Source organism: Rhinatrema bivittatum, chromosome 7, assembly GCF_901001135.1.
Source record: "Rhinatrema bivittatum chromosome 7, aRhiBiv1.1, whole genome shotgun sequence".
In the NCBI taxonomy this organism is placed as follows: Eukaryota; Metazoa; Chordata; class Amphibia; order Gymnophiona; family Rhinatrematidae; genus Rhinatrema; species Rhinatrema bivittatum.
Window position 1 is genome coordinate 99,141,558 of NC_042621.1, and position 27,335 is coordinate 99,168,892.

General features: G+C 41.6%; 1 protein-coding gene across 5 annotated transcripts in view; it reads right to left on the reverse strand.

The window, feature by feature from the left end:
* Positions 1-661: 661 nt before the first annotated feature.
* Positions 662-27,335, reverse strand: part of LOC115095299 (probable palmitoyltransferase ZDHHC1) — a 172,517-nt gene continuing 145,843 nt past the window's right edge. For all 5 annotated transcript variants that reach the window (XM_029608796.1, XM_029608795.1, XM_029608799.1 and 2 more), the window contains 4 exons: positions 21,467-21,546; positions 17,966-18,068; positions 11,857-11,962; positions 662-2,901 (listed from right to left, as the gene is read on the reverse strand). In XM_029608796.1, coding sequence (XP_029464656.1) covers positions 2,321-2,901; positions 11,857-11,962; positions 17,966-18,068; positions 21,467-21,546 — 870 coding nt within the window. In that variant the 3' untranslated portion in view covers positions 662-2,320. The remainder of the gene's footprint in view (positions 2,902-11,856; positions 11,963-17,965; positions 18,069-21,466; positions 21,547-27,335) is intronic.

The following is a 27,335-nucleotide window of genomic DNA, read 5'->3' on the forward strand; positions in this document are numbered from 1 at the left end:
AGAACTATAGAAGTCTTTGGCTAATATTGACTGTTCCCCCAAAATGGCCTGGATGAAAGGCTGGCAAGAAAGAAGAGATTGCTGAAGAAAAGTCATATGATGTGCTGCATAGTGTTTGCAAAGAAACACCTAGGGGACATTGCACGCATGTGGGAGAAGGTATTATGGTCTGATGAGACCAAAGTGGAATCTTTTGTTCTCAATGCTAAGTGTCTAGATGTGGCATAAAACTAATGCAGCACATCACCCTGCTAACACCACCCCTACAGCAAAGCATGACAGTAGCAGCACTTTGTAGGCTTGTGAAGACTGAGGAAAAGATGGATGGTGCAGAGTACAGGAAGATCCTGAAGAAAATCTGTTCCAGTCTCATAGACCTGGTAGTGGGGAGAAGATTCACCTTTCAGTATGACAATGATCTAAGCACAAAGCAAAAGCAATGTTGGAATTGCACAGCAAAAAGAAAATGAATATCCTTGAGTCAAAGCCCAGATCTGAGGACTGCAGATCTGGGCTTTGGTTGGTCCCCAGCCAACTTGAAAGAGCTTGAGCTTCTCTGCCAAGATGATGGGCAAAAGCTGCACCATCCTGTGATATAAACTTGGTAGACACTTATCCTAAATGACTTATGATTGTTATTACTGCAAAAGGAGGTGTGAAGAATTATGCAAGACTTTTTTTATTCTCAATTACTTTTCTTTTTTAATGCAAATTTTATTAGAAAGCAGAATAACAATAACAAGAAACACATTCTTTACAAAATAAATGTGCCATCAGAATTAACAAAATAAGCAGAGTGAAATATAAAATAGCCAACAGCATAGATTCACATTCAGCAATAATCCTCCCCTGCCCCCCCCCCCCCCGGAGCTATCCCTCAGTAACAATCACAATAAATGAAAACAGCAAAAATAAGGAAAATGCCAATTGTAGATAATATCCCTGGGAGCCTTATCTATTCAACCACTGCACATAAAGGTTCAACATTTCTGCAAATTTCGAAAGAGCGTCATGCTTATGGGCTGTAAGTTTCCCCATATAATAAACTCTTTCTAAATGAGAGCACACCAAAGTCAAAGGAGGTACAGAAGTTCTCTCCTACCAAAATGCCAATTTGCACCGGGCAGCACTGATTATTTGCAAAATTAAAGTCTGAAAAATGCCACTCACATTAGGCATAGGCAAACCTAGCAGGTAAAAGTTTGGGTTACACTGAACGGAGAAACCAGTAACCTCAAAAATCAAACCCTTTTTCAAGCCTCAAAGCTTGTGGCTCTCTGGGCAACCCCAGCACAAATGATAAAGGGATCCTAGACCTCCACATCCACACCAATACCTATCATTTATAAAGGGACTCAATTACGTTCCTTAAATGTCCACAATAGTTCTTTCATGATGAAAATATAGCACATTATATTGATTAGGGAAATAAACTCTACTTAATGCCTTCTGATTTGTGTTCTTTTTACACAGCAGAATGTAAAATATGCACAAGGATGTGAAGACTTCTATAAGTTGCGTATCAAAAGCTTTAGAAAAATCAAGATTAATTATCCCAATTTTTATTTCCAAAAAAACAGTTCATTGATTTCAGTAAAGTATGTCATCTTCTGGTTGCTTCCCCTTTGAGCCTAACAAAGAAGATGGAAATGTCATGTACTAGACAGATTTAAGGAAAAAAAATGTTGCTTTTTTGGGCCCAGCAGTTTTCCTTGTTTCTTTAAGCTTCCAATTTAATCAGAATCAGCCTTTACTCACCACCACTTGGAGTTTCTACCCCATATTTCATATCACCCTCCCAACTTATTTAACATAGACACTGCAGTGACAATCCTTTGCGAGGGCCCAAGCAGCAGAGTTCCTTTCCTGCAGAGTCCTGTAACTCTTGAGCTCTGTATCTGGCAAACTAGTGTTGCTATTACAAAAGGATCTTCCCATCCAAGGCCTCAAGGTGGTCTCACCCCTGGGCAATCTGGGGAGCAGAAGCCTGTCCCAGGTCCTTTGCATGTCAGTGCTTACCATTGAGCCTCCGGGCTATCCTTAGAGACATTCTTCAGAGCCCTGCAGGAAATGCTACCTTCTGATGATACTACTCTTAGCTCTGCAAGAAATGCCATGAACTGATATATTTCTGAGATCTGCAGAGAGGCTTTGTGACATTATGAGCATTTCTAACAATGCTATCTCTCAGTGAAAACTCTGAGCACTGCAGGGAAAGAGAATGCCATTTTTTTTGCAGTGAAATGCACCTAAGCTCAGAAGAAAAGTCATTAATGCCATTTTACAAAAATTCTCAGCTTCTCCTCTATGAATAGAATACCTATGCTGCTGTAGTTTTATTCCTTAAATCCAAGAGTTCAGCATTGGCCACAGAGAAAACCTGATCCCCTTGCTGTCCTTTACCACTCCACTTCTTTTTATGCTGCCCAGAGTTTCCAACCAGTTGTCTGGGACTTGGTCTCACCTTTGGGATGGTGGGCTCTCCGCTGCTGTGGCTTACAAACACAGTGGGAACTTTTGAGACAAGCTCAAACTTTTGGTTAATGTTGGAGGACCTGTGAAAACTTTTCCTTCTGATACTTGGCTTAGGAGATACTGGAGGCTCTGACCAATTGTTCTGGGTCTGCTTGCTCAGGAGGAGGTTTTGGCGTGAGCTCACCAAGCTGTTGTTGGAAGTGTGATGGGTGGGCTGCCAATAATCAGTGACCGCGGCACTCCCGAGACGTGTCTGGGCAATAGGAATCTCATCCATGGATTCAGCAGATTCCGAGTGATAGTCTGCAGGAGGTCCAGCTGCACGGATGGGGCTGGCACTAATAGGCACTGATGCAGGCTCAGCAGCCCTCAATGGGAATGCCGGGATGGGAAGTAGCAGGCTCTGAGATGGAGGTGGAGGGAGCTCTAGATGAATGAAAAATAAACATTAGTTATAGCATAAATCTGTTCTAACAGCAACATACATTCAATATCTGTTATATGCCAGAAGGCTGAAGTGCCTACACTATACTGAATGGGCTGAGCGTGAGTGGGGGGAGGAGTGTGTGTGTTCTATTTTGCAAGACTGTATCTAAGAGATATTTTCCGAGATGAAGCATCACAGTTTGTAATTCCTTGTGGAAGAGAGTCTGCTCTGAATGTCATATCCTACAATATCCTGCAAGCACAGTGTATTATATCCTACAATATCCTACAAGCACAGTGTATTATAGCCTGGGGAAGAAGAAGGCTAGTTCTCAAATCAGTCTACATCCTGGGGGAGGCTGCTCTACCTAGGGACTAGAGGACTAATGGAAACAACTCTTGCAAGTGAGCTTGAATGCCTTCTGTTTGTGATGCCCACCTTAGTCCTCACATTCTTTTCAATCATGAAGACTTCAACAGCAGTGAGACTTAATGGAAAAATCTCAGAAGAAAAAATAAAGTCATCCAAACTACTAATGCCATAACAGAAAGCACTGACTAGTATGATTAGGAAGAACTGTAGAGCTATAAACAAACTTATAAATATGGTGGCACTGGTGTAGACTGATGCAAGAGCAAATATGAAAAGAATTGGTAGGAAAGTATTTTCCTGTCAGTCACTCTCCAGCAGTCTGCACCCTTAGATTTGTTAAAACAGGACCTTCTTGGGAGATAATTACTGCTTACTTACATACTTACTTTATATGCCGCCTATATATACGTCCTAGGTGGCTTACAACCAATATACACAGAAAAATCAGATCAAATTAAAAACAATTTAAAATTGTGCGACGGGCAGCATTAAATATCTCTGATCTTAAAAAGAGAAAAAAGCCCCCACAAAATTTCTCTGAATAAGCTTGTGCAAAAAGAAATGTTTTCAACAGTTTTCTAAGGGCCTGATTTTAAAAAACATTTACTCCAATAAAACTGGATTGACCTTTACCTGTGTAAGTGGGCTTTTGAAAATTGCTATAGTAATGTGTTACTTTTACACATGTACTTCCTTTGGGAATTACCCTCTTTCTGGCTAATTTTAAAAGGCATGCGCATGTGCCCATAAACACACATACTGGCACACGAGCAGAGATACACTTAATTTTATATCTTACGTGCATGTCATTTAAAATAGCCTTGCTGTGCATATTTTAATAACATGCTCGCACAAGTGACTGTATGGGTGGGGGGAAGAGAGAGCAAGCCTCTGTAAGAGAGACAATATGACACTCTATATATCTATAGACCACTGTGCCCTAGGCAGACCAATGTAACACCGCCTCCCCCTCCCCCCAAAGCCCACCCTGAGTTGAAAGTGCCCCTCTTACAGTGGGAGATATATAAAGTGTCATATTGTCTCTCTAACAGAGGCGTTCTCTCTCTCTCTCTCCCTCCTCTGCTGCTCTTAAAACTCAAAATCTCCAGACTTGCTTCTCTTCAGGACCAGCAGTAAAGTTATGCAGGTTACGCGGGGCACGTTGCCATGTTCAGCCTTGCAAAATTCGGGGTTACACACGTAAGTCTCGGCCCCACCCCAGAACACCCATGCCCTGCCCCTTTTCCGCCTCCTTTTTCTTGACACGCGCACAGGTGTGAATGAGCGTACTTCCCGGCTTCTTAAAATTCACGTGTTTGCGCGCGTGCGCGCGTATGTGACCATTTTCGTGCAGCAACGCTTTTAAAACCTACTTTTTCATGTTTTAGTGCATTGTAAAGATCTCATCTCATAAAGCAAACTGTTCCAAAGAACCAGGGCAACTACCGAGAACTCACATTGGCAAGTTTCAGATAATTGTGCTTCCCATGCAGACCGTTGTGATGAGTGTAATGCTTGAAGTGTTTGTCTTCTGAAGGTTGCAACTACTATCACCCACTTGTCAATTCTGTAAAGGTTTGTGAAGATGACAGACTTCCAAGCTATAGCTTCACAAATCTCTTGAGCTAAAGGTACAGCTTCCTCAGCCATGGATGTAGAAGCTGATGTAGAATGAACCTTGATAAAGAAATAAGGTAATTTGCTTGATGCTTTATATGCATCTGAAGTTGTTGATCTAATTACTTGGAAATGGAGGATTTTGTTGCTGGTTTTATTTTACCTTCAATGTGATATGTATACAACAAACAACTGATCAAAATTTCTAAAATCCTTCACACAAAATAACATTTTAAAGCTTTTTTAGAAGGTCATTGTATAACAGTCTGCATAAATTGAAGGCAAATACTCGTCTAAGTTACAGCAATTTTCAAACGGAGCGTGCATGCATACTTTCTTTTTTGAAAATTATCCCAGTGAAACTACCTACACACAATTACACCTGCTAAATTGTGCACAGAATGTTTATTGGGAAATTTTACACATATACATTTAAAACTGCAAAAGTATGCATATAATCGCAAACCTCTGCTCAGCCTCGCTCTGGGAATTCCTCCACACGGTCTCGGTAAATTTATACGTGAATATGATCCATGCGTATAAGTTTACCTACATATCAGGCAGGCAATTTTGTAAAAGGCCATTTCTGTGCAAAAAAGACCAAGAGGGTAGTTTTCAAAAAGACGTCTGCAGGTAAGGTAGTGCCTTACTCATATAATTGGCCAGTTTGAAAATCGGCGACCAATACGTATGTAAAATTACACACATACTTTTACACATTTACAGGTTGATTTTAAAAGCATTGCTTACTCAAAAATGCCTACATACATGCAAGCCGCCAAATACGCGTGCAGTTACCCGTGCGCGCGTGAGGAACAAGGGGGTGGAAAAGGGGCAGGGCATGGGAGCCAAGGCTTACAGGCGTAAGTCTGATTTTGAAAAACAGAACCCGCAGTGCGCGTTCACTAGATATCTGCCTATCTTTACTGCTGCTCCTGAGAAGGAGCAAGTAAGCAGATCTCAAGTTTTAGGACTTATAGGATAGGATGAGGGAACCGGGCAGCGTGCAGGATGAAGAACCAGAGGGTTCTGAGAGACCTTGCTATTAACTGCACAAACTGGTGGACTAACTGGAGAACTGGGAACGTGCCTCGCGCAAACATGTTTTAAAATCCACTGACATATGCGAGTAAAAGCCGACATGGTCCTACTGAAGACACATGTGCGGCTAGCTGTGCTTCAGTAACGTCTTAAAATTAGGAGCATATTTACGCGCAGTTGGTGCATTTGTAAAACATACTCATGTAAGTGCCTGCATGATTAAACATTCTAGAGAATTCTCACTTGCATGTCGATACGAATAAGTGAATTTGTCCATCTATGTAGTGGCAAAGGCACTATTTAGCAGGATAAGTCAGAATATAGCCAGATAAAAGTGCGCAAATGATAGACCCGCGCATTTTTACTTCAAATTTTAAAGGGATATGTGAGTAGATTTTACATGCATTATTTAGATGCATATACCCCTCATTAAGTCAGCTTTTACATGCATAAGTTGGGGGATTTTCTAACATGTACATGGCAATGAAATTACCAGTTCGCCCAGTCCACTGCAGCTCATGAAGACCCTCCTGGCTCTTCAGCCTCAAGTCCCCCCATTTCACCCAGACCCCTCACCCTGTCATTTTTTCATTTTTAAGATGTTAATGATCACTTACTCCAGACACTGAGCAGTTTTAAACATTTGCAAGTAAGGTGCCAAATTTAGATGCATAAGTTGCTTATAAAATAGAAACTTATGTAAATGTTGGCCCCTCCCTGGAACGCCCTGGCATGCCCCCTTTTTTTTTACACATGGACTCTGATTTATGTGTGTATATTGAAGTTTCTAAAATAGCATATACTGGTGTATATGCTATTTTACTTATGTAAATGCTATTTTTTATGCATGCAACTTTTGAAAATTCACCTTTTAATGTCTAAAGAATGTAACTCTCCTTCTTATTCTGGGGAACCGGACACAAAGTAGACAAAACAATATCTCGCTTAACATGGAAATTAGAATGTTACTTTGGAAGGAATTAAGACATAGTCCTCAAAAAGAACTTTATTTTGAAAAACTGAGTGAATGGCTGGCTGATAAAGTTTCCTGACTCTTCTTGCTGAATGAACAACTACTAAGAAGTTAAATGTAATAATAAGAAGGCTCACAAGAAGACACTATCTCAGTGTTTAATACCAAATTCAGTCTCCACAAAGAAACTAGAATTGCTCTGATCTGCCTTGCTGCTTTGAAACAATTGTCAAAAGCCTCCAGCAACACGGACCTGAGAAAGCACAAACTCTTTAAATCCTGAAAGCTAAAGCTCAGGGGAGTTAAGTCTGGCTAGTACCTGGATGTGGTACCACCAGAGAAAACTGGGTGTTGCAGACTGCAAACCCTTGCAGGATTCTGCCAGGAAAAGGTCACAGGTGCCATAATCACCTAATCTTCAACATCCAGGAAATGGAAGAAAGCAGATAGGAAAAACCCACAACATAAAATGACAGGATCAGTCTTTGTCTTGCATTTCATCGCTGATAACAGAAATATCAGCAATATGAACTCTTAACAATTTCTTGATGGAAGGCTTCAAAATAAGATAGGTCCCGCATGAGTCTTATAACTAAATACTGTAGAGAAAGTGATATTTTTTCCACATAATAGTGGTAATGGCAACTGCACTCAGGTGAAACCCATCATAATTAATCTTAAGTCCACTCAATCAGGTTTTCAGAATAACCCTAATGAATATGCATGGAATAAAGTTGCATGCACAATGCCTCAATTGCATGCAAATCTATCTCTTACCTATATAAGAAGGATATCCTGAAAACCAGACAAGTTTGTAGCCCTCAAGAACTGGAGATAGATACCGTGATGTAGATGGTAATTTAAGCAGTTTTTGTGTGGAGCATAAAAAAGGGCCCTGGGGCTTTTGCCTCATAGCAGACAGCAAACCTCTTCGGTTTGCAATCATATGACCTTCTAGTGCAGTGGTTCTCAACCCTGTCCTGGGGACCCCCCCAGCTAGTCGGGTTTTCAGGATATCCACAATGAATATGCATGAGAGAAAATTTGCATACACTGCCTCCATAACATGCACATTTTCTCTCATGCATATTCATTGTGGATATCCTGAAAACCCAACTGGCTGCGGGGGTCCCCAGGACAGGGTTGAGAACCACTGTTCTAGTGGATTTTGCATGTGATTCAGAAGGCCCATATATGCATGTATTGTGGTCATGAGGGTGGGTGCAAGCTTTCACATGTAGTGTAGAGACAGAGGTCTCTGCTGTCCTGGACAGGGCTGTTCTCCTCACTCCCGTTTTATTTTTATTAGGATATAGGAGAGAATCAGCCCTCTCAATGCATCGTCATCAGTTACTCAACCACTTGATATATGCTGCCAGGCTGTTGATTGCAATTATGTGGAAATCTCCTTCAATAGCCCTTTGATGCAACAATACCCACAAGATTGTGGTTATTGAAAAGTGTACTTTTGCATTAAAAAACAAATATGAACAGATCTGGGGAATAAACTGGGTGTATTTTCAAAAGAATCCTGTATAACTTCTTATTCACATAAATCTGATTGTTACACCTAAAAGTACTATAATATCTTGCATTTTATGGCATGTCTTTTTCTCTGGTTTTTGATAACAGCATTACTTCTGTTATGATTGTAAGAGTCCTCTTTTTAGGCAGTCTTTACCAAAGGAAATCAAAAGAATGCCTATCTGACCTAGTATCAGCAGAGAAACTAGTGGGGAATGGATTTCAATGAAATTTGAGACTTTAGAACCTACAAAGAGTTGAAAATGATATGTTCAGCAGGATGAACTGATCAGTAGGGCTGGCAGGAGTTCCCAAGATCAACTTTAGAACAATGGCAACAGGAGCAGTGGGACTTGCGTATTTTATAAGCTTGTATTTATTATGTATGTATGTGAATACCGTACTCCACCCTGAACTATATTTTGTAGGTGGTGGAATATAAAAAAGGTTTTAAATAAAATAAATAAATAAGAAGCAGTGGGGCTGACCCAAGGGAAAAAAACATGTGATGCGAAAACAGCAGTTCACAGCTATGGCTTTTCCTGCTTGCTAAAGATGTTGGGAGAGACGAGGAAAGCTTCAGGCAACAGTGCTAAGACTATGGGAAAGCTCAAAATGTGTCAGAGGTATCCAAAGATTAAAAAAATAATAAAATTAAAGAGAGTGTCAAAGAAACAGGGGTCAATAATCAGATGCTTTCTCTGGCTAAGTTCAGGACTCAGCCAGACAAAACGAGGGTTTTCAAATTCCTAGGCTCTGAATGCCTCTGACTTTTATAGCTAACTGTTTAACCACATAACATTTAGCCAGATTAAGTTAGAGGCATTCTGGGATGGAGTTAAGTTAGTTGGATAACTTATCCAGCTAGCTCAATTCAAAGTTAGCCAGATAAGCTACCCAGCTAAGTGTGGATGTGCCGGACAGCAGTCCTAAAGTTAGCCAGATAAATTTATCTGGCTAACTATGACTTTATTCGTTATATTGAACAGAGTGCCTAACTTTAGCAGGATAAATTGTCAGATCGCTACACTTCTTAATACTGAACAGATCAACTTACAATTTAAAAGGATACAAGGATTAAGGTAGGATGATCCAGGCAGAAGGCACATGACTTGCTGAGAAAGAAAAGCACAACCAGGAGTGCAGACTGGTGGACAGCAATGCAAAATGGAGAATTGTCTGGGATGGCGTGGCTGAGAAAAAGTATGAGCATTATAGCCTAAGGGGAAGCATCTTGGAAAACTTTTAATTTTTTTTGCTTTTTCTTCTCTGTGGTGTTCTCTTACCTTTCTTTGTCTCTCTTTTGTGTTGCTTATCCTCTTCTTTATGCTTCTTTTTCATATTGGTATCTTTAGCTTACTTAAGCCTACATACACCTTTTCCTCACATTTTTACAAATCTCTCAGACCGCAGAATTTCTGGTTGGTTCTATTTAGTTGACATACAGAGAACAGAGCAAAAAAAGAGGCCATATACACCAGTACTCTGTACTGTGACCTCTCCACCCTACTTCAGCCCCAGGGAGAGAAAGAGTGGCTGTGGCCAGGAGAGAGAAGTTCAGTACTGATGTGAGACCTCCTCACTCCTGAGCTGTAGCAGACTGAGAATACACAATGAAAGAGTACTTCTGGTCGCTGCTACAAGCTTGTTCTCAATGTACTCCTTTGCATGCTGCTGGCCTACCTTGGTATGACTGCCTCTGCTTCATAAAAGGGAGAGAAAGTGTAGGGTGGGGGCAGAGAGAGGAGATAGGAGTGTGGAATAATGAATCATTGAACAATGAAGAGGCAAGACTAAAAAGAAAATAGGAGGTAGAGGGAAGAAGGTAGAGAAGAGGTATGGAATGATTTCTAATATCTATAAGTTTCTCAATAGAGATTTACATTCTCAGGCTACTTATGTTAAGGCTTGGGAAAAGGATCTGGGGCGGAATCTGACGACTGAGGATTGGGATCTCATATTTCTCAATACGAAACGTAGTTCAGTTTTTGTCCTTATATCAGAAAACAGTTATAAAGTGTTAATGCAGTGGTATCCTACACCTGAACGCATCAGTAAAGCTAACCCTGGTAAGACTGATTTATGCTGGAAAGGATGTGGGGGGAAAGGGCACTTTCTTTCATTTGTGGTAGGGTTGTCCCAGAGTTGCTTCGTTTTGGCTCAAGGGATCAGTGGGCTACATTTGTCCTTCTCTCCTGAACATGTGCTGTTGAACTTACCTTTAGATATACTATTGGATAAGTGGCTATTGATACATCAGGTCATGATCTCAGCTCGGTGTGAGCTAGCCTCTTGTTGTTAAACTGGATAACATTCCTTCCATTGCTACTGTTATTAGTAGACTTGAACAGATTTGCTTCTTATATGAACTATCTGCTGTGAAACATCACATACTTTCTAGGTTTCATAGGGTTTGGGACTTGTTCATTTCATGGAAGTCTGAGACCTTAACTTCTCTTGGATCTTGTTAGCTTTTTTTATGTGTTTGTAAGAGACTCAAACGTCTTAGCTCTGAGGGCCAGGGGTATTGTTTTGCTCCACCAGTTCAGGTAGTTTTGGTTGCTGGGGGAGGGGGGAGGAAGGGTATAAGGTTTTCTATATTGTTAGTATAATATACAATGAATGCTACGCTGGATTGTATTTTTGCTATATTGCTTTATTGTATACTGTTTCCTGTGTAAGCAATAAAATTATAATTTACCAAAAAAAAAAAGGGTGGGTAAGTCGTATATTATTTCTCTTCGTGACACGAGGGGAAAGGGTCACTTCTGATTCTGAGGATATAGAGTGTGTATTTGTACACTATTTTTCTAATCTTTATACTGCGCCTGGCTCTCCATCACTTGAGAGTATCACAGAATTTTTAAAGGATCTTATCCTGCTTCAGTTGTTGGAGGACCAGAAAAGTAAGTTGGTGGCCCCTGTTTCCTTGACAGATATTCAGAGCATGGTCAAAGCTTTGCATGTGTGCTTTCTCTAACCTAAATAAACTGTAGCAATTGCAGAGGTTGAAGTTTTTAATCTAGCTCATACAGTTCCCTTGGTAGCTCAAGGGGAGTTACATTGCCACTCGAGACAAGATTACAGAGTGATCCAAAAATCTTCAAAAAAAAGTTTAAAAACCTGGCTATTCAGAAAAGCATTTCACAATGAGAACAGAGAATGAAAAAACACAGAACAAGGTTTCCTAGATGCGTGGTCCCACATTTTTTTCATTTTATACTCAATAATTATGTTAGAGAACTCCAGTTTAAGCACAACTCTTGTATGATTACCCTATTAATATTATACGTGGACTAGATCCATGCCACCTATCTTATACCTTATTACGTCATAGAGATGCATGTATTTATGTAAAAGACAGCCTAGAGTAGGACTGTGTGTGTAAACATGTGAGACTGTAAAAATCTATGAATCAGATAGTTACCTTGCTGTGGAACAAGAATTACTGGCTGGGGTTTAATTCTTTCCTTGGAACGATCATTGATGACTTCAGCAGGAACTTTGAACCCTTTTTTCTTTTTTCTTCTTTTCTGTATACATAAGAACTAAATATGAAGTCTTATTTCCTCAGAATGCTGTACCTGATGTTTTTCAGTTTGCTTGTTTTAACCACTTCAAAAAGTGGTGTGGCAAGTTGGTTGGATTTTTGAATGTTCCAGTTCCTGGCTCTGAGTAATGCTAGTCTCTTGAGTCCCCAAAAATGGAACTTTTAGTAACTTTTAATATCAATAATAGAATGCTAAAGTTCGAAACAAGTAGTTATGAGCAGTCTTTGGTACCATTATATACTGAGTCTCTACAACTAGTACAGTCTATGACCAATTTTGAGCATAACAAATGCAACTCACCACTATGCAATTATTTAGAAAGCAATTTTTAAAATAACATTTGCACCAGTTCTCAAAGGGAAGTAGGTACACACATACTTTGTCTTTGAAAATTGCATAGGGAAATGAACTCTGAGATTTGCACCTGTTTTTTTCTATAGATACTTTTTCCCTTCCAAATGCAAAACCATACGTGTTGTAGCATTCCCTGCCCTAACCCCACCCCCTGGAATGCCTCCCACTCAATACAGGTAAAGGTGTACACATTTTGGAGGATGGGCAATTTTCAGACAGGTGAATTATGCAGTTGCTAATCGGTAACAGGTATTCTCCAAGGACAGCAGGATATCATCCTCATAGTTGGGCATCATCATCTGACAGAGCTCGGGTCGGTGCGATGGATTTCATAGTTTCTAGAGAATTCAGTATGCTCTGTTGAGCATGTGTGGGCAATCCCTGCTATCACACAGGATTTCCCTCAGACCAATATTTAGTTACACAAGTCCTAGGGGAAGTGGGTAGGTTCTGTGAGGACTGATAACCTGCTGTCCCTTGGAGAAAGTCTGTTACAAGTAAGCAACTTTTACTTTCTTTGAGAACAAACAGGATATTTGGTCCTCACAGGTGGAAATCCCAAGGCTGCCCTGAACAAAAACGGGGAAAAACAGTAATGGTGTCAACTGGCAAAAATGTTTCTGTTGGCAACAAGCCATTTTTACATTTGGGGTCCATATTCAATGGCAACTTGTGAGTCATCTGGCTAAATGCAGACTTTTGAACATTTCTGCCACGTATCCAGCTAAAGTTTAGCTGAATAACTCATTATCCAGCTAACATTTATCCAGATATCACAGGGACATTCCGCGGCAGAATTAAGTTAGCCAGATAGGTTACTGGGCTAATTCTGATTGCGCCGTAGAAAATAAACGTTTCTGGCTAACTTTAAGCAGTCGGGTATATTCAATAGAAAGGCCATGCTACTGAATATCATGCCAAAGTCAACTTTGTTGGCCGGACAGTGGCTGAAAATGGGCCCATTGTAAAATGATGAGTGGGGTGAATACTATGACTAGGGCACACTCCATGAAACTAGCAAATGTCAAACTTAAAACAAACCATAGGATGTATTTTTTCACCCAGCACACAATCAAGCTATGGAGTCTATTGCCATAGGACATGGTCAAGGCAACTAACATAGTAAGGTTCAAAAGAGGATTGGACAAGTTTCTGAAGGAAGAATCCATAACAAGTTATTAGCCAGTTAGACAGAACGCCAGCGCTTATCCTTGAGTGTAAAATATAAGAAATAGATCAACTATTGGGGATCCGATGGGTACTTATGACTTGGACTGGCCACTGGCAAAGACAGAATGCTGGGCTTGATGGACCTTGGTCTGAGCCAGCATGGCACTTCTCATGTTCTTATGACTCTCCCTTCAAGCAAAACTGCAGAATCTTCTTGATCAGAGGAGAGACAAAGAAATCCACCATGGGTGTACTCCACTCATAGAATGTCTGGTTTGCAACCCCTGAGTCTAAGGATCACTTGTATGGTTCTAGGTATTGGCATACTTTGTCCACTAGGATGTGTAGCTTTGAGAGTCATCCCTTGTGAGATTGTCCAGTTCCACATTCTGACAGCTTTTCAACACAGGAGGTACAGTCCTGTTTCTCTCTGCTTCTTTAGGTAGAATATATGTATCTGATTGTCTGTCTGGACTGGGACAATTCTGTAAGCCAACTGATCCTTGAAAGCCTTTAGAGCATTTAGGATGGTCTACAGTGTTGAGTAAACCTTACGGTTGTAACTGTATATAAGAAGTCTAGTTTGAATCATGCTAGAATTAAGAAAGAGCTTTTGACTTTGGATATTGCATGGTTAACTTACCTGTGGAAGTATAAGCTGCATTGAGCAGGGCTTAATTATTCATAAAGAAGAAAGGCAGCGAGGACCCTGCTAAGAATAACAGCACGTGACAATTTGGCAGTAGCGGTGGGGTTGGCAATTCCACATGCAGAACCCCAACCAGTACTGAGGAACATACAGGACCCTTGGAAAGGATATTTGGGCATTGGGGGTAAAACTACTGGAGGATAAACTGGCAGCATGAGTAACCCACGGGGACAGAGTTAAAAAAAAAAAAGGATTAATAGATATTGCGTTTAGGTAGCAGGCTGCTAAAAAGGGGGGAAGAAGCCCAGCTTGATTTAATTGCAGGGCATTGTGGGGAACATCCTGGTTTTATTTTTTTTTTGGGGGGGGGGAAGGTTAGGTTAAAAGAGAAGATGATGATGGACACCAAAGAAGTCCTGGAATGGATGCTGAGCAAATGTAGAAGCAACATGCAGAACTCTTTAAGCAGTCTGTACTACAACAACAGAAACAACCTTTGATCAAGTTATCAATAAGCAGATAAAAACTACAGGCCACTTTATGAGGCTGGGTTTAAAAAAGGTTTGGATAAGTTCCTGGAAAGGTCTATAAACTGCTTTTAATCAATAGGGAATAGGCACTGTTTGTGACTTGGATTGGCCACTGTTGGAAACAGGATACTGGGCTTGATAGACCCTTGGTCTGATCCAGTATGGCATGTTCTTATGTTATTTTCTTATGGAAACTCAAATGGCAAAAGAAAATGAAAGTGATTTCAGATCCAGTGGGAACTCCAGTAGGATCAAGTGTTTTTGGGCCTTTTTCTCTCTATAAATTGGGGGAGAAGGATGATCATGAGAGTGGTTACTACAGCTGGCTGGCCTATATCTCAGTGGACTGCCAGGCTAGCTCCATGTTTGTCAGGGCAATCTCAAGCAATATTTAGGGCTTTATTTATTTATTTAACAATTTTTATATACCGGCATTCGTAGGACACATCATGTCGGTTCACAATTAACTGTGCATAGGTGCATAGCAAGCCAGTAACTATAAGGCAGTAAAGACTGCGTTTAAGAACTGATTAACTAAAAACTCTTATAGAAGGACATTTTGAGTCAAAAGAATTGGGGGCCTAAGAAAGATTGAATGCTGAGTTTCTGGGCTAAAGCATTCAATTTTCCTAGGCCCCCAATTCTTTTGACTCAAAATTTCCTTCTATAAGAGTTTTTAGTTAATCAGTTCTTTTTTTGGGGAAAATGAATACATATGTAACTAATGAACGGATCGGGGTCCCCCGAGAACGGATGCAATGGATTTGGGTCCCGACAAATACCGAATGGGACGAATCCGTCCCTGCTGCACATCCCTATTGTTCATTAATGGCATCAGATCATCCAACTTCTTTTGATGGAGAAAGTTGGATACATCCATAACCTTCTGCAGAATGTTATGCAAATATTGGCACATGAAGAGCTGGTAGGATGCTATGCATTATGATAAACCTTTTTCCCAAGTGTGTCAAATATGAAGGAGGCCTGAAGGAATGAGTCATTGGCTATCTTGAGAGCTGATACATTAGCAACAGATTGATGAGGAAGTTGTTTGCAAAACCTTGGAGCCTTGTGGACATGTTACATCAAGTTCACCTTCTTGTTAACCAGGGGTACAGATTTATATTTGTACTCCTCTGAATGCTCAGACTCCAATTCCCACCTTTGAGCTGGAAAGATAGCATGAGTTCACACCTACTTGGTAGCCAAGACTTCAACTGGCTGGGGAGCTCTAGACCTTGATGCATCCTGATACTTCAGGAAAGTTTCTTCTCCCAGTGCACAAGAAATCAATACGGGGCAGATTGCACTGATACTGATACTCCTCCAGGCACTTTCATCAATTAAATTATCATCGGTGCTCTGAGAGCTTCAAGGACGGATTGGACATTTGTTTGAACTGAGGTCAATGTCAATGAACCAACATAAGAGAAATGTAGGCTCGGCACCTCCTGAAACTCTCTCTTCAGTTCCTCCTCAAAGTCTGCCAATGCTGAAATGAGGTCACATCTTCCTGAGTCACCTGAGATGGTTGTGACCCAGGCCCTTGGAGGCTGTCATAATCTCCCAGATTCTGTTGAGGATGAGCAGCTCTTTCTGCAGGACTGCCTGCGAGTATGTATGGCTGTTGTTAAGAGCAGGGCGATACTGCCATGATACACCGACTGGGACCGATGTCCATATCTCTTTGCCATCGCTCGATGCTCTGCATCAGTTTCCCTCTATGTCGATGAAACATTTGATTTCTAGGCTAGGAGGAACTAGTACTTTATCATTTAAACCACAGGTCAAAAATATTGTTCAAAAATCATACTGGAGGCTACAAATGCTTCATAGGCTCAAACCCTAATTAGAATTAATAGATTTTCATACCATTCTTCAAGCCTTTGTAATCACATTGATTATTTAGGACTCCTGCACTATGTCATAAAATCCTTACAGATGATTCAGAACTCAGCAGCTAGAATACTTACTGGAACTAAAAGATCTCAACCCATTACACCAATTCTGTGTGTCTTGCACTGGCTACCCATTAATGAATGCATTCACTATAAAAAAAAAAATCTTATGTATGTTATATAAAGTAATGAATAATGAAGAACCCTTCTAAAAGTCTACCGGCCAAGACAGAGTTTAAGTTCTGCAAACCAATGCTTATTAGACATCCCAAACTATAAAATATTTTGACTTGCAGAAATTCAGGATAAACTGCTGTCTGTGACTGGGCCACAAATGTGGACTCAGGTTCCACTCTATTTAAGGAAATAGGAAAATGCCAATACTTTCAGGAAACAACTGAAGGCCAATTTTATTTAGACAAGCCTTCTATTAAGTCAAAGAGAAGTTCAATACTCTTGTTCAATTTATTAACTGCCTAAATATGTAATGAACAACAAGGATAGGTTTGGGTCGCAATTCGTATGTGCATGTTGACTATTGCATCTGCAATTTTATGACTGTTTTAAATTGTAAGCCGCCAAAGACATAGAATAGTACAGCCTATAAGAGTTTAAAATAAATAAGTAAATAAACCAGGCAATGACCTATCTCCATGGCCTCTACTGATGCTCAACCTTGTTGCTGATGCATTTCCAGCTGGTGAAGCTCCTGGGCCCTGATGCCTCTGATACAGATGGCCTGGACTTATCTGTTCCAAAGAACCTTTTTGTAAGCTCCTCGTGGGAACAACAGCCTTTGGGAATCATCTCCGTAAATACAGAATATTCTGAGACATCATGGTTGGTTCGCAGGCAAAGCACACATCTGTTATTGGAACCGGGGCCACCTTGCAAAGTTGCTAGCCTTCTTCTCCTTGACAGACATAGGGAGAAAAACAGCCACTGCAAAATCGAGGCTTGATTTTGAACAAAAAAGCCTGACCAATGCTGCTCAATAGAAATGTATCTTTACAAAAAAGAAAACTTGAAACTCGATGAAAAAACTTAGCTGAGGATCAAAACAGGTCAGGGAACGGCTGACTGAGGGGAGCCAAGTGGAATAAACAGGGTTTTGAGATGTCGGCAAAATGTTTTCTCACCTGAAAAAAATCATGACTGAGTCTCTGCAGAAAAGTGAAACTAAGGGGGTTCCCTCAGGGGATCCAGCACATGCCCAAAGCATGATGAAAGCTTTAGAAGCGATGTCATCATCGCAGCGACCCAGACTCCATTGGATGAGGTCACCCACCTGTGAGGGCAGAAATATAGCTTGTCCATAGAAATATAGCTATCTACCATGTAAATTGCTTTTGAAGGTTGCCCTCAGAGCATGGTTTGTACATACATGTGGTTTCCTCTGTGGTCGTTCCTCCTGGGGCTTGGGAGACAAGCTACGCTCGGAATCAGCTTCGTGCTTGACATCATAGGAACTTTTGCCTTCGTATGACCTTAGAAAGCAATAGAGTGAAAACATATTATTTATCTATCTATCTACATTATGGGGGTCTATATTTAAAAGCCATTTAGACGGATAACCTAACAGTTATCCGTCTAAATGGCATAGCCAGCTATATTCAACCCTTATCCAGCTAAATTCTAGCCGGGTAACTAGAATTCCAGCCACTCCCACCGTTACTCTGGTGATAACGCTGGAAGCATATACAAAGCATGCATTTACGGTTCCAGCGTTATCACGGTGATGCTGGAAGCAGCCGGGCTCGCATTGCTCGGTGATCCCGGAGGAAGAACTAGCTCAGTTAAAGTACCGGGTGCCAGGGGAGGTGAGAGGGGACAGTAGATGGGGGTTGAAGATTTTTATTTAGCGGGAATGGAAGGAGGCGGGAGGGCCAGGCCTGGCGTCATGGCTTACTTTTCACTTGTACCTGATGAAGGGATTGGGAGAGGGGCTGGGGCAGCGGTTGACTGATACTCAGGACGGGGGGTTTGGGCTGGGAGGCCCACGATTTTAATGTACTTATTTTAGTAAAAGAGCACTAGTTATCCAGATATCTTTTGAAGATATCCAGCTAAGTAGCCAGCTATCTGGTCACATGAGGCCAGCCAACTTTATAGTTGCATATTCAGCACGACGTTTATCTCGCCAAATATATGGGATCATTTATCCGCTTAACCTTAGCCGGATAACTTGTCCACTACCCGGCCTAATGAATATTGGCTTTGATATATATATATATATATATATATATATATAGATATGAGCTGAAACCCACTGAAATTCCCCAGAGGCCCCTATTTATTGTCCTCTCCCCAGTCTGACCCCAGCATTTCCTTGCACCCTCCTCAGCCTTACCCCAACATTTTCAAATGCTTTATAAACATTTCTGTCTGCTAGTTAACAAGAATACGCACTCTTATGCTTGTCTTTTCTCTTTTTGAAATGTATAAGTAAGGATGACAAAATCTTACAATGGTAGTTTTTTGTTTGGTTTTTTTTTAACTAAATACATGATCTAATAAATTTGTGGCTAGCTTTTCAGAAGGATCTGATGAAAGAAATTTCAAAAGTTAGTCACAAAAGATAAAATTAGTCCAATACCAAGGAGATGTTTGATGCCTATTTCCTTCTTTTGTAAAGACATTTACATGAAATTGGATGAATGGTTCAAAAGTTATTAGGAGAAAACACATTGATAGAGGGGACAGACACGACGATCTTATAAGGTTGGTTTTCCTGTAAGAAACTAGGCTAAAAATCGAGATTTGATCAACAGACATTTTATTTGTTAATCTTTATGCAAATCTCAAGTGGACTAAACTGGCAACCACACTACTTTTTAAAAATAAAAACCTATAATTAGGGCTTCTGATTTTAGGTTTTAACTGGTAAACCTTCTCCAAAATATAAAATAAATGTTTATTGGATAAACACACCACTTCATCTAGTATTGTCTCACCCCTTGCCTGCCTTAGATCCTCCACTCTGATTTTGTGCCTTTTCCTCCCCCTGCTGTTGGCACAGCGGTTCCCCATGGGGTGCATCAGAGCTGGTGGTAAGGCCATAGTGAGTAAGGGTGGCGAGTTTGAGAGGGGTAAAAACGGAGGTGGGGAGAAAATTGAGGACAGATTGATGGTGAGAGTGTGAGTTGGGGCTGAGCTTGTGTGGGGAAAAGTGTATCGGGGGGAGCATGCTAGATGGGGAGCATGTGCTGGCAGGCTGGGGGAATGCAAGCGCTGTTGCTGGATTCTGGGAGGAATGTGCGTATTGTTTTTGTTACGGCAGAACATTTGTATTATGAAATGTAGTCCTGGGGGAATTCTGCGCTACTGCGAAGTGCAGAATTTGCGCAGAAAATAGCAGAGGAGACAGCGGCATGCCCTCCGTTCGTGGCGAAGAAGGAAGGCCCCCGTGTGCCGTGAACGGAGTGTGCTCCGCTCACGGCGAAGATGGAAGGCCCCGGTGAGAGAGAATGTGTGTGTGTGAGAGAGGGAGGAGGGGAGATAAGAGAGCAGGGGGGGGATGCTTGAGTGTGGGTTTCAGAGAGAGGGAGCCTATATGAGGGGAGGGGGTGTGGGGGAGGGGAGAGTGAGAGAGTGAGAGAGAGCAGGAGGGTATGAGAGAGAGCATGGGAGGTAAGAGAGCAGGGGGGGATGCTTGAGTGTGGGTTTAAGAGAGAAGGAGCCTATATGAGGAGATTGTGAAGAAGTGTGTATGTGTGTGACAGATTGGGAGCTCGTGCGTATGAAAAAGGGGATGTGTGTGTGCACGAGAGAGTGAGGGAGCCAGTATGAGGGTGTGTGTATGTGTATTACAGAGGGATCATGTGTGTGAGAAAGGGAGTGACAGAGGGAGCCTGTGTGAAGGGCAGTACTGAGAACGGGGTCAAACTCTGGGAGTGGCAATAGAATGGAAGGGGTTGAGCATAGAGGTGGAGGGGAGAGATACTGGCAGATGGAGGAGTTGGGGCCTGAGAGGGCAAAGTGGCCAGGGGAGTAGGGAGAGCGAGTGAAAAGGACACTATTACAATGAATTGCTAGGGAAATTCTGCTCAAAATATTTAAAATTCTGCATCTTGAAGTAATAACTTTTTTGTGTATTAATTTAAAATGTAATTACTTAAAGATTTTTTGGAATTCCTTAAAGACTGTCATGTAAATTGTGTTATTTTGACCAATATAAAATTTGCAGAATTTTAAGTTTTTGTGCATAGATTTTTAAAGTTTTTTGCACAGAATTCCCCCAGGAGTAGAAATGTATGCATTTGATTCAGTAGCAATAGCATCTGTGCTGCAAAAACACCAATACAAACAGATTTTTTATAGACTCAAATAATCCCTAATTAGCTAGAAAATAAATACTTCAACTCTACAATTTACAGACAACTAAACAGAAGCCCTACCTATAACTGAATGTTCTCTGCAAACTAGTGCTCCAGTTGACTTCAGGAGAAGTGAGTTGGGAGGAGAGCGATTACACTTCAGCCAGAAACCATTTCAGAGAATGGCAGTATACCTGTATCAGTATCTGAGACTGGGAGTGTCAGTGGCACATATGGATGTGACAACACCAGATAGTAAAAAGATTCAAAGCAGCATGCATGTGTGTTAGTGCCAGACATCTGTTGGGACCTGACCTAAGTCATAACGGCATACATGTAATGTGTCAGCATGCAACAACGGTGAGTCCTACCCACATACATGTATGTCAGTACATGACATTAAAAAAATCACAGTACTATAGTAGCACATAGATATGTGTGTGTACTACCGGACAATGGTAAAACACAGCAGCATACATATATCTGTTGCCCCTAATAGAAGTCAAAGCGGCATACATGAATATGTTCATAGTTGCTGAGGAAGTTCTGTGTATATTTATTTTACTTACTCTTTTCTGTCTGATTCCATTGAAGAGTCCAGTTTTATTTCTGGATTTGTGTACACCAAGCTTCCACCAAAACCTGCATCCTGAAGGGTATAAAAAAGAAGTTGTATAATCTGTTTCTATACAAGGACTTTAATCATATCCTAAATATTTTTAAAGTTGATTAAAGGTTCATAAGAAAGTTCATTGACCTGACAAAATATAATCCCCTTCTTTAATTTCTTTCATCCCTTCATTTTTTCTTAACCAAAGCACATCCTTATTGACAATGACTATAGCCATCTCATGAATTGGCTTATTATGCCAATTTATTTTCAAAAGCTATCAAAGATTATAGAGTACAATAACAGTTACAGTGTACGAAACAGTTCAAATACAGCAATGATGCAGCAATACATCATATGCTGGAAAGGAATTGTTGAATAATGCTATAATGTAAATACTGTAATACACTTGGACCTCATTTACTAAGGCCTTTTCCCATTTTGTTTCTATTGGGGAAAAGCTTATTAAAACATGCCCTTGGTTTCGTAATAGGATTTGCATGAGGGTACTGTTTTAGTGTAGAGGGTTCTACAGAGGATGGTGCCAGGGTGAGAGGAAACAGGTGAAGAGGAGGAACACTGGGCTAAAGTGCTATAGAAAGAGCAACAAATTCTGATTATTGTTACAAATACATTTAAGCATAAGAGAGAAAAAAAGACCAATATGGTTTTACAAAAGGGATGACTGAAAAAACATAATAGCAAAAAAATTACCATTCAAAACATACATGGCATCTCAGAAACAGAAGCACATGGAAGAACATCCAGTACAGCTGAAAGACAGGAAAGTAGTCAGGATGGCAAAGGTGCGAGTGGAAGAAAAGACAGCTAAAGAAGGGATGACTTTTATCAACTATGTTGGTGAAAAGAGGAAAAGAAGAGGTGGGATTGTAAGATAGAAAAAGGAAAAGAAGAAATGTGTGGAGGGGAACTAGCAAGAAGAAGAAATGCTAAAAAACAAAAACCTTCTGTTTGGAATTTAGTATAGAAGAGTTAAAAGACGGAGACCACCAATTATTGGCAAGAGTATAAACAGAAGTGAAGTAGACTACCACACCATTCCCAGAAAAGTGTGTTGTGAAGAACGAGCCATGGCGCTGGGCAGGATACATCTTAGCATATTAAGGGAAGTCAGAGGGTTTGGTAGGTCTACTGAAGGGCCCCAATTCAAGAGGATCCTTGCAGATGGGAATTTTCAGAGATGTAGCAAAAATGACAGGAGGCAGGTGGCGCCTTAGAGACTAACCAATTTATTGAAGCATGAGCTTTCGAAGACTGAGGGAATGGTTCACAGGACTAGAAAAGGATGGACTTGTCCCTCTTTATAAAATGGTCAATCAGGCACTCCCATCCACATAATTAGTTTTGCAATAATTTTAGTCATTTATTTTATATATACTACACAAAATAAATAATTACATTTTCAGAACATTCACCCAAAGCAGAGAACAGCAGAGTCAATGTTAAACACATTATTCCAAATGTAATTACATACCTAATAAAATTTAAAATCTTGATACAACATAACCTAATATAAATGCGTAATAAACTTTACTCTCCATATTTCCTATGCCACACTAGACTATCCAGCCAAAAGCTCAAAAACAGATCACATCAGCAGCTGAACAACATGCTGAAAATAAGGTAACTAAGCCACACTGGGTAAGACAGCAAATAACAAATCCTTGAAATAGAATAGGAGCCTCAGAACAAAGGTCTTATTGCCTCCTTGTACAAAACGTGCATTGTGCATATAGCAAAACTGCTTACTGGTAACAGGGGTTCTCCAAGAGCAACAGGATATTATTGACTACGCCAATATCAGACATTCTAGGAAGCTGTGGAAAAGCTTAGAGACCTTTCCAGGCATGGGCAGGAACGTAAAAGGTGCTTGCCTCTCTGAGGACAGGAGAATATCAGCCCTCAAAAGTGGGTGATGTCATCGGACGAAGCCCTGCTTGGTGCAAAGATCACATAACTTTCTATTGTTTTATACATGCTTTAATGAGCATGTGCAGGTCTCCCTGCATTATATCAAAACACCCCCCCCCCTTCTAAATTTAGTATATAGTGTTAAAAATAGAAGCCAGCTCCTATGGGAGGCTGATGAGTTCTTTGAGGACTGATATGCTACTATCCTGGGAGAACACCTGCTATAGATAAGCACATTTTACTTTCTCTCACAGCAAGAAATATATGCAGTCTTCATAGGTGGCGAATCCCTAGCTACGTACAGGCTACCCTGAACAAAAACGGTAGAGAAACAATATAGTGCTAACTGGCAAAAATGCTTTTGTTGGCAACAGCTCATTTCTACATTTTGCCAGTGTCTGAGCTTTTAACCAGGAAATAATAAAAGCAGGCCCTGGGGGGATGGAGCTGAATTCTAAACTTCAAAGAAACCTTTCAGGATAGACTGACATTTGCATTGGGAGTCCCTATCCAAGCAGTAATGGGATATGGCTGTGTGGTAGTAACACTACGTCACAGCTTTGCAAAAGGGGTGGCCGCTGCCTCACTGATGTGGCGTGGCTGGCGGGCGGGCGGGCAGGCGCCGTGATAGTGAGGTGACCTGGAACCCTGCCAGGCGTAGCGCCGCTCCTCCCAGTGACTCTCCCTCCCGCCGGGAGAACCCGACTCACCCGCTTACCTGGAGAATGGGGGAAGGATTGCTGCCTCCCTCCTGGGCAGAGGATCCCGTGGGCTTCGGAGGGGATGTTTTCTCTTTCAGCGGCTCCAGTAAGGGCACCCCCACCCCCCCAGGCCGATGTCATGGCGCGTGCCATGTGGTTGCTGCGTTGCATGCCAGGTCCTCCCAGAGGCCCTCGTGGTTGCCTGCTGATGCCAGCAGTGACGGAGGGGGAGCTGATTGGCTGGCTGGCTGGCCTTGTATGGATATTCTTGCAGGGGGGGGGGGGGGGGTTTAAACCCTGCCAGTTGGTGGCAATCAGCCCTTTAGCGTTTGCCGTCACCAGCCAAAGTTCTTCTGCCAGCCTTCCTCCCCCATGTGGTTTACCAGTTTGGTATGATTTTCGCATTCTTGAATTAATCGTTCATTATTCTGCATCTATTCTGTCTGGCGCGGGGGGAGGGGGGGGGGGTGTCTGAGCCTCAGGGGAAGTAAAGCATTCAGCATAGGCTGGGGTGGGATCGATCTAGATCACTTATTAAGGGCACGAGCCAGAGCCAGGGCTCGGCAAACCACCAGCAGGGCCTTGCGAGACATGGCAGGCCCTAGTACTTATGGCCTTGGGGCAGTTTCAACCCCATCGCTAGATGTGGGCTGAGGAGAGCTTGCTAATAGTGGTTCAGGACTAGTGGTCCTGGCCATGGCTTTGGGAGACTGGATGAGGGGCTCAGCTCGGCTTTCGGCCCCAATGAGAGGAGGCGGGGAAAGGGGTGGTTGAGGCTCAGCGCCGGGTCCTGTTGTTATTGATGGTTAATAAAGCTGCGACCATATTATTCCAAAAGCGATTCTAATGTCCGCCTTGTACTTGTTATTCAACATCCTAGGGGGAGCAAGGGGAACCAGTGGGCGAACGCTGACCTGCTGCCACAGTTATCTTCTCCATGAAGGCTGATCTCAGGTGGGCTAATGATGTGATCATGATTCTAACATTATGAGTCTTGCCCTGTCCTTCTACAATCAAGTCCACAGGGCACAAAAGAAAGAGATATAAACTGCTATCCAATTAGATAGTGTGCATTTAGTTACAGCAGTGCCCGGTCTATATGGGTCAAAAGAAACAAAAAGCTGGGTGAACTAAGGACTTCAGTTCACTTCAGGCAGAAGGCTAAGATTCATTGTAATCCAACCCAAAGTCTTGTTCATCTTTATGGACTTGTGACCCGAAAAGGAATTTAGAAGGCTGACTGACTGGTTAATGTGGAAGTCTGCATTAGTTCACTGCTAAAAATTGACAAACTCTCTAGGGCACTAAGGTCAGTGGGAGGGAGTTTGCTTGATTTGCCATCAGTTCATCAGGCCCACTTAGTTGTTGATGGGCCACTATTGTAGAATACAATGTCTGATGAAAACATAATACAGTACATGATGGCAGAAAAAATCTAAGTCCATCTAGTCTGCCCAGCAAGTTTTTTTTAGGGTAATTGCCGCTCTGTGCAGGTTACCTCTCGTGTCTTCTGTTAAGGGATGTGAGGTTCTGAAAAGCTATTACTGAAAAATCTGGCATAAATTGGTTAAGCCACTAGGGCCTGTAGTTCACTATCTCTATGTGTTGAAGTGATTGACTCCTAAAGTATTATCTTCCAAATAAGGTACTTTAACCTCAGAAGTTCAATGGCTCAAACAGAGCTTTCGTCAGCTGGGTCAATACCATGCTGAGGTCCCAGGACACAGTGGAAAGTTTGATAGGCGGCTTCAATAAAAGCAAACTCCCAAATGAACCTAACAACTAAAGGCTGTACAAAGATTTTATTTCTATTTTATTTAACAGTTTTTTATACCGACCTTCATAGTAAATAACCATATCGGATCGGTTTACATTTAACAGAGGGTATAACTGAAGGAACAATTCAGGTAAACAATAAATAACCATAGATAGGAATAAGTCAAAGTTACAATCAACGGGAGTCAAGAACTTGGAAGCTTAAAAACAAGCTGGAAGGAAGATAAAGGCAAGTATTAATTATGAAAGATACGATAGAGAGAACGGGTTAAAGCTTGAAAGTGCTTTAACCTGGAGGTACCAGATGGGTTTATCTGGGGGAATTCTGCACACAAAAATGTAAAATTCTGCATACTTTATATTGGTCAAAATAATACCATATACATGACAGTAAGTAATTAATTTAAAATGTTATACAGAAAAAAGTGCTCCCTAGAAGTATACTGTAAGAGTGTCCCTTCTACCCTCTCTCCCTATTCCCCTGGTCAGTCTCCTTTCACTTTGTCCTCTCAAGCCCCAACTCCTCCACCCTCCACTATCTCTCCCCTCCCTCTCTATGCGCAACCCCTTCCACTTTATTTCCACTTCCAGAATTTGACCCCTCTCTCAGTCCTACCCCTCACATAGCCTACCTCTATCCCTCACTCTCTCACAGGCTCCCTCTCTCTCGTGGACAACCATACCCCCTCATATAGGCTCTCTCTCTCTCTTGCATACACAAGAGCTCCTCTCTCTCTTGCACATGTATTCCCTTACACAGGTTCCCTCTCTCTCTTGTACACACACCCTCACACAGGTTACCTTTCTCTCTCATGCACACATCCTCACACTGGCTCCCTCTCTCTCACACTCACACAACCCCTACACACAAAGTTCCTTCTCTCACACACACATCCCTTCACATAGGCTCTTTCTCTCTCTCTCTCACACACACACACACACCTTCACTCATGCTCCCTCTCTCACAATCAAACACCATCACTCCCTCAAATACACACACACACTAGCTCCCAATCTCTCATACACATTCGTTCACAATCTACTCACATAGGCTCTCTCTCTCTAGCACACACACCCAAGCATCCTCAAACATGCTCTCTGATACACACATACCTCTACACACAGCCTCACAATATCTCACACATACACACCTCTACACACAGACTCACTCTCACCAGGGCCTGCTCCATCTTTGCCGTGAGTGGGATGGGTTGCACTCGCAGCGCACAGAGGCCTGCTCCAAATTCTGCACAGAAAATGGAAATTCTGCACAGGAGGAAAATTCTGTGCTACTGTGGAGTAACCTTCTATTTGGTGGTGATAAGCACCAATGGCATTAAGGTAAAACCTAACAGAGTTAATCTTGAGATCAGATTCTGAGAGCTAGAGAAGGTATTCAAGCATTTTTTTGTGTGGCAC